The following is a 15,137-nucleotide window of genomic DNA, read 5'->3' as shown; positions in this document are numbered from 1 at the left end:
TTGGCAGTTGGGGGCGACCAGGCTGGAGGAGGTTGGCAGTTAGGGGCAACCAGGCCAGCAGGGGGGACAGTTGGGGGTGACCAGGCTGGTGGGAGGGGGCAGTTGGGGGCGACTAGGCTGGCAGGGGGGACAGACAGTAAGGGGTGACCAAGCCGGTGGGGTGGGGGCAGTTAGGGGCAACCAGGCTGGAAGAGGGGAGCAAGTTTGGGGTGACCAGGGTGGCAGGGGGGAAGTTGGGGGCGATCAGGCTGGTGCGGGGGCAGTTAGGGGTAATCAGGCAGGCAGGCAGGTGAGCAGTTAGGGAGCTAGCAATCCTGGATTGTGAGAGGGGTGTCCGACTGCCAGTTAGACATCCCCTGAGGGGTCCTGGATTGGAGAGGGTGCAGGCTGGGCTGGGCGGACCCCCCACCCCCACCACCGTGCACAAATTTTGTGCACTGGGCCACTTGTGTTCTATAATGAAACAGTATAAATGAAGAGATAGTCATGAGTTGGAGACAGTTCTTTTATGGATGCAGCAAAGAAACTTCCATTCAAAGAGCTTCAGATTCAATAAGATGAAATCCTAATAGGATTGTGGCAGTAAAGAGAGGGCTTCTGCTGTATTTAATGGATCAGAAAGAGTGACTCAAATATCCAAGCTTCAATATACTGTGATTTGACATGTAGCCTCTGGTACTATTGAGTGGGATGGCCATCAATTTCTCAAAGTCATTTATGGTCTCCTAAGCTAATGCCACACTAGTAGGAATAGGCTAAATAGCCTGTCAACACTACTGGCTGCTTCATCGAGAGATTTACTCTTATAATCAGTAAGATAAAAGCTTTGGTCCAAAATCCATTTCTGCAGTCACATTTTAGGCATGGAACATCACGGTATCAGAGCAACGCAGAGAAGACAGGAAGACTGTGTGGTATTGGTTAAGTGACATTAGAAATGTCACTTCAGGACCTCATAACAGTATATTTTAATGCATCCAACAAAGATAAAACCCCCCATAGCTGCCTAGGTTTGACCCAAAGGGTAAAAATAAATGGTGAGAATATGCTCTTCGACTTACCAATTGATTTCTGATGACACAGAATGGGAAGGTATAATAACTTAGTGGTCAAAAACATTTTAAAAGTGCATTTATAGATGGGTGCCTTGTTTGTGTTATTTAAACTTTCTGGGTTTTTGTCATTTACAAAAATAGGGAAAATAACAGTATCTATCCCATAGGGTTGTTGTAAAGAATAAGGGAAACAGAATAGGTAAAGTGATCAGTACATAGTGGTACTCAATTAATAATCATTATTATTTTTTTAAAATTAGAATTAGGTTACCAAAGAATAAGGAATATGTATGCATCATTCACCATAGCATCTCCAGCCCCTGGCAGCCAGCCAGACTTAGAGCAATGAGTCAACTAATAGTTGATTTGTTTTTAAGTAGTACTAAAGATATTATTTCCTCTCTCTCTCTCTCTCTCTCCCTCTCTCTCTCTCTCTCTCTCTCTCTCTCTCTCTCTCTCTCTCTCTCTCTCTCTCTCTCTCAACAATTAAACTACCCATACTTGTCCAGAGCAACAGTACTGCCATAGGAACATTCAGTACCCATATGTCATTTTACCACTTATCACAGCTTCTAGATGTAGCTGCTATAAAATTTAAAGCATTGGTTTGGCATCTTATTCAGTCTTATACACACTTTAGTAAGAACAAGCTATCCTTTTAAGTTCCAGTTTAGAGTGTGAAGTCTTCTATTAATATGTTTTCATTACAAGAGATGGTTTACATCAGTAACCTATATAAGTCCCAGAAAGAGAATATGATTTCAGTATATTTTGATACAAGGAACTCAATCCTTAGAAAGATAGGGTTGTTAAGACCAAAGATCACATCTGATAAAATAAACTCCAGTTGCCTGAAGTTATTGCAAAATAGCTAACTAGATTAATCACATCTCAATTTTATGATTTAAAAAAAATCATTCCAATAAAATAGAATCTATTTTTCAAAGAAAGTTGCCAATTTTTACTTTCCCAGAAAATGTTTACATGATTTCCTTGGATTAAAAATGTGTTATTTAATTGAAATTATTTTTTGTGCCAATAAAAGTTCACATTTCCTCAGTGACACATGCAGTCTATTTATTTTCTTTTTTCTTTGGAGAATGTGTTTACCTGAATGTAATTCTAATACATACAACCTTCTTTGTGACCTCCCACCCCTTTGTCTTACCTCCAGTCCATCTGATTATATCCCCAGTGGTGTCAACATGGTTAGGTTCAGCTTTACAGCTGGAGAAAGGTCAGAGCTACCAAGAGGTGGATGATGGGCTGGGGCCCAGGGCCTACCAGTCTCAGTTCAGCTTTCTTCTTTCTCTCTCTCACCTTACATAACCTGCTACCTCACTATTCTGAGGGTGAATTCTAGTTACTTTTCTAATATCATGTGCAATTATAATAGTATGTTACTAAATATATTAACTCTGAGGTTATTAAATTCTCGTATGATCCTGCTTCCACTACAAGCCCTGCAGTTCCAAGAATAGCACGTGACTACCTTTTTAAAGCAGTATCCCTGATGGCCCCATTTTATTCTTTTCTTGGCAGTCACCCAAAAGAAAAAAGTTACTTAGAGAATTTTTTGAGCATTCTCTTGCAGAATGACTGCAAATTTCAATATATTTGGAAATTGAAATCAGCTATTACCAAGAAAGTCCCCTCTTGGAATGATCCCAATCAATGCTTTTTAGCTATCATCTTTAAAAGTTAGAGGTTATTTTAGTCTTCATAATTAACAGTCATAAAAACTAGAAATATTTCATGGCAGATAAATAATGCAATACTGTTTGGACTGACAGATTATCTCCCAGAAAGCTTTCATTGGCTTTTCATTTTCTACTAAAGTTCAGCCACTTTGCCCATTCTTCAAGCCTCTTTACAAATATGGATCTAACTTTATAATCATAGTTCCACCTGCTCTCTCTGAATCCTATGCTCTGTCATCATTGGGACCTCTCAGGCTAGAACCCCTGAGTCACTGAATGGTGGGGGTGGGAGGTAATAAAGATTCTTTTCTTTGACAAAACTCTAGCCAGGTTTCTCCATGCCCCAACCTTGGCCTATACAGACTTGAACAAACACTAGAGCTCCTTAAAGTGCCTGCCTGCAAAAATACAAAGCTGCCAAAATAATTGACTGTTTGTTGCAGCCAAAATCTGAAGATGGGTCCTTGTCTCCGCACCTCTGTGGGAGGGTAGGAACCTAAATTAGATAACCACCAGGGAGCAAACCCAGATGGGTTTTATATGAACCAACACCCTGAGTCTAATGAGCACCCACTTGCCCCTACTCCCTGTTTCTCCCTTTAAAATACCCAGTGACCTCTGTATAAATCAAAATTGAGTCATCCATTCTGGACTCTTCTCTATTGTCATAGTATAGTATTGATTAAAATCTGTCCTTACCACTTTAGAGTCTGGCTTTGTTTATCTTTGATAAACACTCCTCTATAGGGTTATCCAATCCATATCTGATGCTGTATGAGCAGAAAGTAAATCTTTGTTTCAAATCTTAGAGGTTCTTAGTTTACTAGTTACTTCAGCATAAACTGTCCTACCATCTACACTAATAAAAGAAAAACATGCAAATTGACCATACCTCCTCTACACCCACCAGCCATGCCCACCAGCCAATCAGGAGCGAGTATGCAAATTAACCCAACCAAGATGGTGGTGGCCACAGAGCTGGAGCAAGCAGGAGGCTTGGGTTGCCCCCGGCAATGGAGGAAGCCAAGCTTCCCACCTGCTCTGGCTGGCCCTGGTCTCTGCTCAAGGCTACAAAGTTTCAATTATAGAAGATAAATAAATCCCAGATACCTGCTTCTAGCTGGCCCTGGCCTCCCCTCAAGGAGGGGCTGGGAGCCTGAGTTTCCAGGGGCAACCCAAGCTTTCAGCCGGCCCTAGCCTCTGCTCAAGGAGGCACTGAAAAAAAAGAAAAAGAAAAGAAAAAAAGGAGGGCTGGGATCCTGGATCGCTGGGGACCGTGGCCAGCCTGAAAACAGCCCTCAGCTCCTCACCCAGGCTGGCCACACTCCCATGGGGTGAGGGTCCCTGCTGGGGGGCTTGGCCAGCCTGCAAACAGCCATTAGCCCCTCACCCAGGCTGGCCAGGCACACTAGCAGGGACCCCCACCCTGAAGGGGGTGTGGCAAGCCTGAAAACAGCCCTCAGCCACTCACTCAGGCTGGCCAGGCACCCCAGCAGGGACCCCCACCCTGAAGGGGGTGTGGCAAGCCTGAAAACAGCCCTCAGCCCTTCACCCAGGCTGGCCACACCCTCCCAGCGGGGACCCTCACCCCATGGGGGCATGGCTGGCCTGCAAACCACCACAGGCCCCTTGCCCAGGCCGCCCCATGCCCCAGTGGAACACACACCCTGATCCAGGATACACTTCAGGGCAAACCAGCCGGCCCCCACCTGTGCACCAGGCCTCTATCTATACTAATAAAAGGGTAATATGCTAATTAGACTGGGAGACCTTCCAGGAGACCTTCTGGACAAAGCCATGATGGTGGGGCCTGGGTAGAGGTGGTTAGAGGCCAAGAGGGGAGGGCAGTTATAGGTGATCAGGCCAGGATGGGATGGCAGTTGTGGGTGGTCAGGCTGGTGGGGGGCGGGGCTGTTGGGGGTAAGCATACCAGCAGGGGGGCCAGTTGGGGGCAAGCAGGACATCAGTGGGGGTCAGTTGAAGGTGATCAGGACAGCGGGGGAGGCAGTTTGGAGTGAGCAGGCCAGCAGGGGTGCAGTTGGGGGCAAGCAGGCCAGTGGGGAGGTAGGTGGGGGCAAGCAGGCCAGCGGGGGGCAGTTGGGGGTGAACAGGCCAGCGGTGGGGGGGCAGTTGGGAGCGAGCACACTGGCACTGGGGGCAGTTGGGGGTGATCAGGCTGGCAGGAGGGCATTTGGGGGTGAGCAGGCTGGGGGTTGGGGGCAGTTGGAGGTGAGCAGGCTAGCAGGCAGAATGGTTAGGGGCAATCAGGCAGGTGAGCGGTTAGGAGCCAGCAGTCCCAGATTGCGAGAGGGATGTCCAACTGCTGGTTTAGGCCCGATCCCTGTATACAGGCAGTAGGACATCCTTTGAGGGGTCCCAGATTGGAGAGGGTGCAGGCTGGGCTGAGGGACACTCTACCCCCCCCTCCCATGCACAAATTTCATGCACCGGGCCACTAGTAATTAATAAACTGTTTCCTAAGAAAGCTTTCTTAATTCCTCTACTAGTGAACTAGGTTTATAGTTTTCTAAGAGCCTGGTTAGGATCAATTCTCCATTCATAAAGGATTTCAAAATTAGACTTTTTGTGATAATGCAAATGAAGTTATATACCCTTGTGTTTGTGTCTGTGGCATAAATATATGCATCTTTTATGGGTTGAATTGTGTCCCCTCCAAATTCATATGTCAAAATCCTAACCTCCAGAATCTCATAATGTGACTGTATTTGGAGATAGGGCCTTTTAAAGAGGTGGCTGTGAAAATAAAGTCATTAGTGTGGACTGCAATCCAATCTGACTGTTGTCTTTATAAGAAGAGAAAATTTGGACACACATAGAAAAGCCAGGGGTTCACATGCACAGAAAAAAGATCACGTGAAGACACAGTAAGAAGGCTGCATCTGTAAACCTAGAGAAGACTCAGAAGAAAAATATGACACATGAGATAAACATATAGATATTCTGGGCTCTTTTCAACCTCTCAGATACTCTGATTACATAGCATTTGACTTTGTCATAGTTGTTTACAGGTTTGGCATTCCATTATAAGTTTTCTGAGGTCAGAAATTATGTTTATTTCATGTATAATCTCTCAAAGGGGCTAGTCAAGTGTGCAGGTGAGGCAACAAATAAGCAAGCACTTGAATTAACAGCTGAGACCTCTGCTATCATCGGACCCACGTGGCCAGATTTATCCTTAGGGCAGTAAGACATAGGACTGCAGGTTGTTTCCCTAATATTCTACGAGAGGCCTAGCACACGAAATTCATGTGTGGGTATGGTCCCTAGGCTTGGCCTGTGATCAGGGCCATCTTCCCCGGCTGCTGGCAGCTGGCCTTGTCCCCTGCTGCCACACATCCCCTGGTTCTCCACTCGCCATCAGGCAATCAGAGCGTGCCGGCCATGGGGAGGGACCGAGAGGTGGTCAGTGTGCCTCATGGCGACTGGTTGAACGGTTTTTCTGGTTATTCCACTGTTCAGTCAACTTGCATATTACTCTTTTATATATATAGATTAGTCATATCACTACCCTACTTAAGTATCTATAACAATAAAAGCATAATATGCTAATTAGACTGGACAGCCGAACGACCTTCCGGACATCTTTCCAGATGTCCTTCCAGATGAAGCTGTGGTGGCAGGGGCTGAGGTAGAGGCATTTAAGGGTGATTGGGCAGGCAGGTGAGCAGTAAGGGGCAATCAGGCAGGCAGGCAGAGGGGTTAAGGGCGATCAGACAGGCAGGCAAGCGAGTGGTTAGGGCCAATCAGGCAGGCAGGCAAGTGGTTAGGGGAGATCAGGCAGGCAGATGAGCAATTAGGAGTGATCAGGCAAGCAGGCAGAGTGGTTAGGAGCCAGCGGTCCCGGATTGTGAGAGGGATGTCTGACTGCTGGTTTAGGCCCAATCCCAGAGGTCTAAGAGGGTGCAGGCCAGGCTGAAGTACCCCTCCTCCCTCTGTGCATGAATTTCATGCACCAGGCCTCTAATCTCCAAATGTTTAGTGTTTCTTTCTTTCTTTTTAAAAAAATATATATTTTATTGATTTTTTACAGAGAGGAAGGGAGAGGGATAAAGAGTTAAAAACATTGATGAGAGAGAAACATCAATCAGCTGCCTCCTGCACGCCTCCTACTGGGAATATGCCCGCAACCAAGGTACATGCCCTTGACTGGAATTGAACCTGGGACCTTTCAGTCTTCAGGCCGACGCTCTATCCACTGAGCCAAACCAGTTAGGACTAGTGTTTCTTAAATTGTTCAAAAGTCTAAATTTCTGAACCTGGAAAGAAAAACTCTTCAAGATCTGGACCCGTTTCACTCCCCCAACCTTTCCCACTGCTTTTCCCAGAACAGTTGTTTTTTCCTCTTTACATGGAAAGCTCAGCTTTACCTCTTCCTTCCTTCCTGCTATTTCCTTGGCTTAGAATACTTCTGTAACTTCTTATTTTTTTGGTTGAATAAGCCCCATTTTCCCATGAAACCTCTGGCTATTTCAGCTCTAATTATTTTTCATTACTCTCAACTTACTGTAGATCCCATTATACCAGTACTTGAAATCAAATTGTGTCCCTCTTCATGTAAACTTCCAATTAGTTCATGTCATGTGGTCTTCATTATCTACACTAATAAAAGAGAAAGATGATGCAAATTGACCATACCTTCGTGATGCCCACCAGCCAATCAGGAGTGAGTATGCAAATTAACCCAATAAAGATGGTGGGTTAATTTGCATATGCAGGCACCAAGCGGCTGAGGGCGTTCCACACTGCCCCAGCTGCCCCGGGCCTCTGGGCAGTGTGGGAAAGCAGAAGGGCTGCTCCAGGCCGGAGCAAAGGCAGAAATGCAGCTTCGGCCCGGAGTGAAGGCGGTGCCTGCAGCCAGGGAAAGGAAAGCCCATTCTTGCATGAATCTTCGTGCATCGGGCCTCTCTCTATATATATAAAATGTATGGGGGTCAATTCATATATGAAGATATATGATTGGAAAGATGGAGACCTCATATTTTATTCCTTATATTTCTACTGAAACTCTTGGCAAAGTAGTAAGCACTGTGTGAGCCTTCTTAAACTCTAGGAGGAAGAAGAGGTCTTAAGAGGAATCTGGTTGATCAAGATAAAATCTGTCAAGTAAGAAAACTAACTTCATAAAATTCAAAGGAACTGCTTAGACTCACACTACGGTTACTGGATGATATTAAATTAGAATGCAGTTGTCATGACTCCAAGTTCAATATACTTTTCAGTGTACTACAATGTCAGCTAAATAATAATTGCAGTTTGAATATGAAATGCCAAGGCTTATTTTCGGCCCTAAAAACATTTGAGATAGAAATAATTTGACCATCCATGGCAATGTCTTTAATTAAAAAGGACTGAGTCATTCATTTAAATAACACATAGATGTTTTTAAAGATGATAAATCCATATTCAAGAAACAAGAAGTGAAGGGAGATGGCAAACCTGAAACAACAGAATCTCTTAATACTTGAATTAGAAATTAAGTTGGGATAGTGGTGTCAGGGAAGAAAGACTACCAAACAACAGCATTATTCAGGTTCTGTGCAGGCAAGTAATGGCATGGCACAGTCCCAGCAAAGAAAGGATTCATTCCATTTAACCTACCTTTGCGAATCTTCTCATTAAGTGAGATAATGCTTCAGGGTTAGGGCATTCCAGTTTCTTAATAATCTCAAAGCTCTGATTAAGCTGAGCAAAGACATCAACCACGGAACAAGAGAAGAGGGCATGATCAGATGTCTGCTGAAACTGAGGGGAGAAGGTGAAACCACTCCATTAAACACATTAGCAGTACTGTGGAGACTGTCTTCATTGTTTCTCACAAACAATTGAATTTCCTGTATCATGGACCTTCATATCACGTACTTTCATTTTCTAGTAATAAAGTGCCTATCCATTTTAAAATTATTCATCTCCTTTTCTGGAAGATGTAGTGAAACTAATATCATGGGACAGGCTGCTATTAATTGGTCTATCCATTTCTAAATTGGGGAACTGCTTTTTGTTTGTTTGTTAGTTTGTTTGTTTCTCATTCCCCATAAGTATTAGGATGATTTAGCAAGCAGACTGTGGTTCAAGACTTTTGAATTGCTTCAGAGGCACAGGGAGTGTATCTGCTCATAATTTTGGCATCCTAGAAAAGGTTATAGGACCACAAGGGAGTTTTGTACACGTCTCTTAAACTTGTAGATTCTGACCAACTCAATAAGAATCTTGGGGCAAAAAGGTGATTGATTATTTTTAATTTAATTTTTATTTAAGCAATTTCCTAGGGTTCCAATCAGCCCTTTAAAATTGCTTTAAATTTATTTTGGTCACTAAAGGATTAAAATAAATGTTAATAAATAACAATAGCCTAACAATTCACATTAGCTTAAAGATGAATGATGTGACTGAATCTTGACAATAAATAATCTTAAAGTAATTGAAACTCACTCCATCTTTTTTGTCTCTTCCTAGTGCTCCATGAAGAAACTCCATTGACACATCTTCATTTTCATCTAGCCACTGCATGACAAAAGGTTCAAACCACCTAAAAAATTAAGAAAACAAACTATAAAAATGTCATTTACATTTAATCAGCAGTGAATGCTGCTCTTTTCTGACATGAGAGTAATTTAAGACCCCAAATCTCTTCTCATTTTCTTTTTCCACTTCAGCTTCCTTTAGCTTTACTTCATTAAATACATCCCCCTCTCTTTTACCTCCAATCTCTATCTCTTTCTATATCTCTTTTATTCTACAAAATAAATGCTTTTTATTCTTTGCTACATTGCTGTAATTTTATTTTGTGTCATTTTCCCTTCTATCTGAAGCATGGTTCCTAGTATACATTTTTAGTGAGAGCTGGTAATGGATTACTTCAGATTCTCAGTTAGGTCAGTGTCTTTATTTTGCTTTATTTTTGAAGGATATTTTTGATACGTATAGAATTCTAAGTTGACTTTCTCCCTCTGGCACTTAAAATATATCAGTGCATTATATTCTGGTTTTAGTCATTCTCACTGAACAGTCAGCCAAGAGTATAGTAGCTCTGATAAAGTGTTTTCCCTTTCTTGACCCCCAATACATTTAAAGATTTTCTTCTTGGTTTTATGCAGTTTTCTATGATGTACCTGTAGGTAGTTTCTTTTAATTTATCCTGCTTAGGATTTACAGGAATTTTTGAACTATGCTCTATGTTTTTAATTGGTTTTATAAATTTCATATCTAGTATCATTTAAAACATTGCTCTGGCATTATTTTTTCTCTCTTCTATTTTTTTTTTGGGGGGGTCCAATTTTTTGTGTGTTAGATCTCTATAATTTTACTCACATACGCCTTGTACTAAACCACTAACAGCAATCCATTTCTTTATTGACTTGTCCACTAAAATGACAAAGTTGGGCTAAATTCTTCCCCTCAAGGGACATATCAAATCATGTACATATCAAATCATGGCACATGCCATAGTGTTACATGTTACCCTTCCTCCTGAAGCTCTGCACACATTTTTATATCCCCAGTACCTCACACATGACCTCAAACATTTTTGGTATTCAATGGAACTAGGTTACCCTTCCCTTCAAGGTTCAGTTAATGTGCAAACACTCTTGGAAGAGTAACACATTAAATCAAGCTCACTCCTCACATTTGCAAAGGCAGTAGCACAAGTGGAGGCCCACATGCCATAGACCTAAATACTTATGATTTGTAAACTAAGCTCATAAACTGCTGTATAAATGTGTTGTGGCCCTGGCCTAGTGGCTCAGTTGGTCATAGCATTGTCCCTGTACACCAAAGGGTTGAGAGTTTGGCTCCCAGTCAGAGCACATAGCTAGGTTGTGGGTTCGACACCCCAGTCGGGGCACATATGGAACAGAACCAATCCATGTTTTTCTCCCACAATTATGTTTCTCACTCTCTCTCTCTCTCTTCCTCTCTCTCTAAAAATCAATAAAAAATGTATTCTTGGGTGAGGATTAAAAACAAAAATGTGTTCTATGTTCTAACTCAACAAATAAACTTACAGCACTTTGCACAGTGCCTGGCATATGGAAGACCTCCCTTGATGGAATAAAATAGAATTCTGATAAATATCAGTGCATAGTATTACAAGTCTGATTGTGTGATTACAAATGTATTTGATAGAGATATGTTTATGAAAATTTTACCTGTTTAATAATGACTTCAATTTTAACTTCTAACACATTTCTCAGGTTGAATTAAAGAAAAACATCTGATTGTATAGCTCAATATACAGGGTTGGGCAAAAGTAGTGAGGACAAGAAACACAGTTTATTCTTGTATTATTGTTTATTAATTATTGTATTATTTTTCAGATGAACAACTGTAAACCTACTTTTGCTCCACCCTGTACAAGCACCCTCATTTTCCCAAGAAAGTGAGTTCAAGCGCTTTCACAGAAATTAATCTCATCATGTGAGCCACATCCTGTCATGTATTTCTTTCTCTTTGAGTTTAATAGCCAAGTAAGATATTCTTTAAAAATTGCAACACAATTCAATTAAATATGGTTCCCAAAGACCTGCGAATCATTTAATGTTAATGTTATAATAGACATGTCTGTATTCAGAAGACAACTACATGAACAGATTTTAGGGCTGCATAATTCAGGTATAATTATGTGAGACTTTGAATTGAGAACAAACTTGGGGTTGAAAATCACTACTTACAAGGAATATTCAGGAATGGCATCCTTGAAGGCAGGAAGTTCTCGCACATATTCATTATAAAACCATTTCACTTTGAAATGCAAATTCATATAATCGGTGCTCTTACATAACCGCTGCTTTTCATGTTCTAGAACAGGTAAAATCAAACATTTAATAAAGTTTGGTTTGCCAACAATGCTGCTTTGTTCCAATTTACCTTTATTAATAGTATTTTCAAAAGGAAGAAAATCGAGTATTTGATATAAAGGCAAAGTGAATTGCTGAAGACAAACCTGAAATTTTACAAAATGTAAAAATCATTATAAATCCTATGCCAATAGGTCAAGAAGTAAAGAGAAATAATTCTAACCTGAAAAAGGTGAGAACTCTGACTTTTCTTTCTATTTATCTGCAAGCTCTCATATTTTTACTATTTTGGGCCTGATAAAAGTGCCAGAAAGCATTAAAACTCTAAGCATGAATAAAACATGAATTAAACTGGGAGACATAATCCCCGATTAATACTGGATATGTGAATGAGTAGCTCACATTTCTGGCCTGGATATTTCACACTTAAAACACTAAGATAGTTGAAAAGGAGAGGAAATATATCTAACTTTTAAGCCAGATTATTTCTTCTTCATCTTTTAAGTCCAGCTAACATTATTTTATACCCTGTGATCTTTTTGACATTTCTTGAGCAGATTTTCCTAATATGTGATGTTTTTTCTCTCTTGCTCAAAAAGTATGGCTTAAAACTGTATTTTGATCTGGACATACAGTACTGGGGAATAGAGACAAATAATATTACTGAACATGTTTATCTATTTTCCTCAGGCCCCCACTATTAATATCTTGGCCAATTGGGGCTTCAAGTGTAGATACAACCAAACCTAAAATATCCCTAACTATATTCAGGCTGAAAGTATCCTCTGAGAAGCTCTGGTCGAGGTCTGTAAATCTCTTTTAAGCTAAGGGCTTTGACTTACAGTAGAAACATCCTATACCAGTACTTTATATTCCAGGATAAAAATACTAATTGAAGAAATTATGTTGCTATAAACAAACTAGAGGCCTAGTGCACGAGATTCATGCACTTGAGGGAGGGGGGTCCCTCAGCCTGGCCTGCACCCTCTCACAGTCCAGGAGCCCTCAGGGGATGTGTGACTGATGGCTTAGGCCTGCTCCCTGTGTAGGCCCGCTCTCCACAGGGAGCGGGTCTAAGCCAGCACTCGGACATCCTTAGCGCTGCTGCAGAGGCTGGAGAGGCTCCCGCCATTGCTGTTGCACTTGTCAGCTGTCAGCCCGGCTTCTGGCTGAGCGGCACTCCTCCTGTGGGTGCACTCTGACCAGCAGGGGGCAGCTTCTGCATTAAGCGTCTGCCCCCTGCTGGTCAGTGTGTGCCATAGTGACCAGTTGTTCTGCCATGCAGTTGATTTGCACATTAGCCTTTTATTATATAAGATTGAGGACATTCTTGCCTCTCAAAACCTGACTATAGAGAGATTTAAATCCAAGTGATAAGCAAAAGAGGAAACAACCCCAAATAGAACATTTTCAAATTGTCTAAACAATAATTAAAGACAATCTGTAGAACTAAGAGAGAGAACACGCACAGAGAAATAAGAGTAATAAACTAATACTCTAGAACAAACTCTCCCAAAAAATTATGAACTGTTTGATATTTTGCTTCAACTCCCTTCAAATTAAATGCCACCTTTGCCCCTATCAGTGTTGGCTCGCCCCCATCTGATTTCTAGTGTCCTTTCACACCTTATGAGGAAACATTTATCTGATAAACTCATAGGTAAGAATTTAATGCAATACAACCCTGAAATCCAGGTGAGGGAAGTCTCTTGCCCTGGAGCCCACACATTAAGAGTGTTCTCTATTTATCACAAATACACACTCAAAAATTAAATAGTTTCTGGCATCCTCTGTCACTTGGGATCCCATACCTGGTGCTGGTACAGAGCAAGTCAGACTCTAAACTTCTGGCCTTCTAACTAACACCACCTGCTCTTATGATTAACGCCCTCTAAGCCCAAGAGAAACACTTTGGACTGTCTTTTGTTCTCTATCCTAAAAACAGAAAGTGACTGTGAACAAATGCAACCAGATCGCCATTGCTGACAACAGACACAGGTACTGCTTTGGAGCATGGGAAGGAATCGGAACCATGGGAGCATTTAAGTAAGAAAAGGCAAACTAACTCATCAGGCTCTTCCTCTGGATAGCATAAATACAATCAATTGTTGCATAACAAAGCATTATTTTCAAGTATTAACACCCATTTTCTTTGCTCTAATTCATGCATTCAAAGGCACTCATCCAGCAATGTGGCATGCTGCAAACAGGTATACATGCTGCCTGGAAACAGCTTTAAGTATTAAATGATTCATATTACTCTCAAAGTTTGTATGTATATGTATAGTTTCAGATATAACATACATGAAGCCTGGTATTAATTTTTGCCAACTAGATGACTATTGAAGTGTTTGCTTGTTTTTGAAATTAGGATTAAAGAAATTTAGCTCATTACATTTTAACTTTATTCAAATAATTTATATAAGCTTGTATATGAATAATTACTTGCATTTGTCCTCATTTTAATAACTAATTTTAATATTTTAGAGGGCAATAGCTCTCTAAAAACTATTTATGAACTATACCTAAAAACACATGGATGTAATTTAAATTTCTAATATTTGTATTTATAGTTTATTTTGAATTGCATCTTTTTATAAAATACATATTCAAATCATGTCCATTTTGAATACAATATCTTTTTTTTAATTCTTTAAATGTCAAGAATGTGCACAAATTGAGATTGGATGGAAAAAAATAAATGAACCTCAGGAAAAAGGCTGAAAATAGAAAAAAGTTCAATAATAGTGTTCTTACACTTTTTTTAAACAGAAAAAAAGAGAATAGAAAGGTTAAATTTCAACTGTTTTATTATAACAACATTAGTAATTTTGCTGAAATAAAGGTAAAATATATATTTTTTTGAATATCACATTGATATGAAAGTAAGTTTATGTGTTGAAGTAGAACATTGAACACACTTTATATAACAGTTTATTAGCTTGATTTAGAAATCATAAGCATTTAGGTCTACGGCATGTGGGCCTTCACTGTGCTACTGCCTTTGCAAATGTTAGGAGTGAGCCTGATTTAATGTGTTACTTCTTTCAAGACTGTTTGCACGTTAACTGAATCCTGAAGGGAAGGGAACCCAGTTCCATCGAATACCAAAAATGTTTACTGAGCATGTATCTTGTGCCAGGTAATGTGTGAGGTACAGGGGATATAAGAATGAAGGACTCATAGAGCTTCAGGAGAAAGGGTGACATGTGACAATATGGCATGTGCCATGTGCCACAATTTGATATGTACAGAAGACTAGTCTATTGAGGAGATGAATTGAGCCCAACTTTGTGCTTTTAATAAATGATTCAATAGAGAAATGATTTGATGTTAGTGGTTTAATGCACAAAGTAGAATTTGATTAAGAGGACAAATGTTACATAAAATAAGACTTCTAATTTATAAGAAATACTACTTAATATGTATGTGTTTCTTTGTGAAATGATATAACTGTGCTTTCAATTAAGACCTTGGGCTCTTTTCCCCTCTCTTCTTATGTTTTTACATGTTTTATTATTAGGTTTGATTGAAGCTTAAATTCACGCTGTGCCTTATAAGCAAAA

General features: G+C 40.6%; 1 protein-coding gene across 1 annotated transcript in view; it reads right to left on the bottom strand.

Annotated features, from left to right (window-relative positions):
- Positions 1-15,137, bottom strand: part of UNC13C (unc-13 homolog C) — a gene marked incomplete at both ends in the record, with an annotated part of 518,328 nt that overhangs the window by 106,015 nt on the left and 397,176 nt on the right. The window contains 3 exons of the mRNA XM_079768690.1: positions 8,375-8,518; positions 9,206-9,302; positions 11,446-11,572. Coding sequence (XP_079624816.1) covers positions 8,375-8,518; positions 9,206-9,302; positions 11,446-11,572 — 368 coding nt within the window. The remainder of the gene's footprint in view (positions 1-8,374; positions 8,519-9,205; positions 9,303-11,445; positions 11,573-15,137) is intronic.

The sequence above is a fragment of the Cnephaeus nilssonii genome, assembly GCF_951640355.1.
Source record: "Cnephaeus nilssonii genome assembly, chromosome: 4".
Classification (NCBI taxonomy): Eukaryota; Metazoa; Chordata; class Mammalia; order Chiroptera; family Vespertilionidae; genus Cnephaeus; species Cnephaeus nilssonii.
This window is presented reverse-complemented; position numbering and strand designations above follow the sequence as displayed.